Here is a 2,957-nt window from a genome sequence, read left to right as displayed (position 1 = left end):
CATATAAGTTCCTTTTACCATTAACACGTGAGTAAATAGCGAGAAAATCTCAAATTTATACCAAATTTGCGGTTATTCATTTGTTAAATCGTGGTCAATCGAAGACCAAATTTTGGTGAATTGAAGAAAAACTTATCAGATATTAATAAAGTAAAAACCATCAACATTCTTGCATTTGAACCTGCAACTCCTGTTAAAAATGTGACAACAATTAATTGCACAACCAAAATGCAGTATCAACACACCAATCCAACCATAAAAGCATCCCATATTAGAAAATTATTCGAACCATTAACTTCACTTTCAACTTAGACCATCCACAATGGTAGGTGCTTCACCTATTTAGCACCGAGTTAAATAGCCACCCCCATTATGGAGTGATATTTATTGGTGCTTATAGAGAAGGGTGCCTATATAAGGACCCTCTCTCTTTATTTTTTTTGTGTGAATGTCATTTAATATTTTCTAATGAAATAAATGAGTGTTTTAGAAATGTAACAATATAGCTATTTGTGGGGTCTATTAATAAATTTTGTTGTGGTGCTGGGTTGGAGAAATTGGGTGCTTATGTATTGACATTAAAAATTTATAAAATGAACGATGTGTACATGTGTGGCCCACTTAAGCACCCAAATAGGAGAGCTCCATTGTGGATGGTCTAAGCATCACATCAACTTGACCAAGGTAAGGACTCATATCTATGTTTAAGCATACCATAAAAATTAAATAAGCAGCCTCCATCATCTTAACATTCAGCCTATAATTTCTGCCCCAAAAAATAACAAATTATGTAACAAAACAAATCAAACTACACCAGTACTTCATGCTAAATCAAATTATAATGAAAAACATCTTAATCTCTCCTAATAACGAAACATCTTTGGGTGTCAAGCTTAATCTCTCCTAATAACAAGAACTACCAACAAGTATTACATAAAACCAAATGTTCCAGACCGTCCACACAACATTGTACAAGAAAAAGTAGTGGAAAGATATTTTCCAATTAAACTACATTATGCACAATGCATGACACCTTATTCCAACTTGCGTTTCTGCTTCCACCAAGCAATGGCAGCCCAATACAAGAATATGACCCGAGCAATGCAGCCACCAACATAGCAGAAATATGCTTTCGTTCCAAAAAATCTGGGGTCATATGAGGCAATATACAAGCGAAAAATACTAGTCACAACAGTATATGCAAGCAGTACAAGAATTGCTGTGAACAATGTAGCTACAAATTGTTCGCGATGGTTCAGTTTTTTATCCTCCATGTGATCGAAATATTTCCTCATCTTGAACATGACAACCAACAAATAAGAAAGTGTCAGTCAGTAAGTCAATTCGTTAATAATTAGATTCTGTCAAGCTATCACAGATAATAACCATATCAGATAGAAACATCAGTAACACGAAGTTGTAACTAGTTTCTGTAGATGCTAATAGCACAAGGAAAAAGGAAATAGAAAGGTACCTTGGAGAGTTTGTTGAGAATACTGAGAATCTGAAAGTAGTATGCTTCCAAGAGCATCTTCAGCTCCTTAACGACAAATTTGTCGTTGGCAGTGGAGTAGGTAGCCATATTTGATTCATCAAACAGAAAACGTGCCAATCCCTCTCTCACTATTTGAACACGGTTGGTTATGTCAATCAACCGACTCATAAATTTATAAAGAGAAGGAGCATGTGCCTTTTGCTCTAGCATCTTTGCTTCGTTCTCCAACACGCTGCAAGATGCCTCAAGACATGCCTCAAGCACTACGAGTTCAAACGGAGTGGTGATTGTGTTGCGGTTACGTATCCTTGCTTGAAGTCCCTGAACAAAAGGGGTATCTGAAGAAGGGTCTCGGAGGATAACTTCGTCGGCGGTGATGAAGACTTGGATGGGTTCAACATTCATGATGATCGCTCTCCCTCGTCCAAAAACAGGGGAATACGTAGAAGGGAAGGAAAAGAGGTCATTGCCAAGGATTCTTCTAACATCATATAAGGTGCTGCCAGTGCGCCTCATGATATCACGCTCTCCGGCCTCAAACACATGTGCACCTCCGGTATGGTCGACTGACAGCCATTGCCGAACTTCTTCTATCCGTATCAGGTGTGAGTTTGCTTGGGTTTTCATATTCTAACCTTCGGTTTGAGACGAGAAATAGTTGAAGAAAACAAAAGCAAACTTGGAATGAAAATGAGAAGTGTATGGAAGTGAGTTAAATGAGAAGTGTATGTTATATGTCACCAACTTTTCAACGTACCAAATCAAACTACCAGACTAACCTTCTATTTGACTCGTAGAAAGAAGAGAAAAGAAAGAACAGTTGATGATTTATCATGTGTGATGAAGAACAAGGCATTCATAACTACAGAGTTTATTATTTTTACATTGCTTTCACTCTGTGTGTTTTTCAAAAATATTCCTTGGAAATTGAGTTAATTTTAACCTCCTGCTTCTTTCGGTTGTGAATTATTGATTGTATGGAAAAGGTGACATTAGATGGAAAAGGCAAAGATGAATCAATTTACTCCACTAGTGTTAAATTTTCAAGGTACGCTACATGAGAATAATTCGGTACGTATAGGGGTATCGAGCTTCGGTACGCTTCGGTTCGTAGTCCTAATAATACCTTATTAAATATAGTAATCTATCAATAAAGTTTTAAGAAGAGTATTTTTTTTACTAGAATTTTTAAACAAAACTTCAAATTTATTAGTGAGTATTAAGCTTTTTTTTATTAATATAACAATAAATTTTTTTTTTTGGAGGGCAATAAAATTATTTTGGAAGGTAGTTTTGGTAAAAAAAAAAAGTATTTTAGTTCAAAAAAAGAGTTTACGCTTAAAGAAAATTACTATGCCATACGTTTTCTGTGGTAATTCTTCATTGGGCCAAATTTAACAAAGCCCAATATAAAAAAAAACCGGTCCAGTAAGAGAGAAGTCCAATCTGTTAACCCTAGTTT

At 35.7% G+C, this 2,957-nt stretch overlaps 1 protein-coding gene across 1 annotated transcript; it reads right to left on the bottom strand.

The window, feature by feature from the left end:
- Positions 1–724: 724 nt before the first annotated feature.
- On the bottom strand, positions 725–2,328 carry LOC146955421 (magnesium transporter MRS2-3-like). Its single transcript, XM_085721440.1, has 2 exons — positions 1,475–2,328; positions 725–1,295 (listed from the first exon to the last, which is right to left on the bottom strand). Exons 1-2 carry the CDS (start codon positions 2,120–2,122, stop codon positions 1,035–1,037), a joined length of 909 nt encoding a protein of 302 aa, XP_085577566.1. The 5' UTR covers positions 2,123–2,328; the 3' UTR covers positions 725–1,034.
- Positions 2,329–2,957: the final 629 nt, after the last annotated feature.

This window comes from Medicago sativa, chromosome 1, assembly GCF_051527215.1.
Source record: "Medicago sativa cultivar Bolivia chromosome 1, Bolivia_mono, whole genome shotgun sequence".
Taxonomy (NCBI): domain Eukaryota; kingdom Viridiplantae; phylum Streptophyta; class Magnoliopsida; order Fabales; family Fabaceae; genus Medicago; species Medicago sativa.
Note: the sequence above shows the minus strand (reverse complement) of the source record. Positions and strands in the feature narration are given on the sequence as shown.

Coding starts and splice junctions, on each gene's coding strand:
- LOC146955421 (XM_085721440.1), bottom strand. CDS start 2,122: ATGAAAACCCAAGCAAACTCACACCTGATACGGATAGAAGAAGTTCGG. Junction 1,296..1,474: donor TTCTCAACAAACTCTCCAAG/GTACCTTTCTAT, acceptor GTCATGTTCAAG/ATGAGGAAATATTTCGATCA.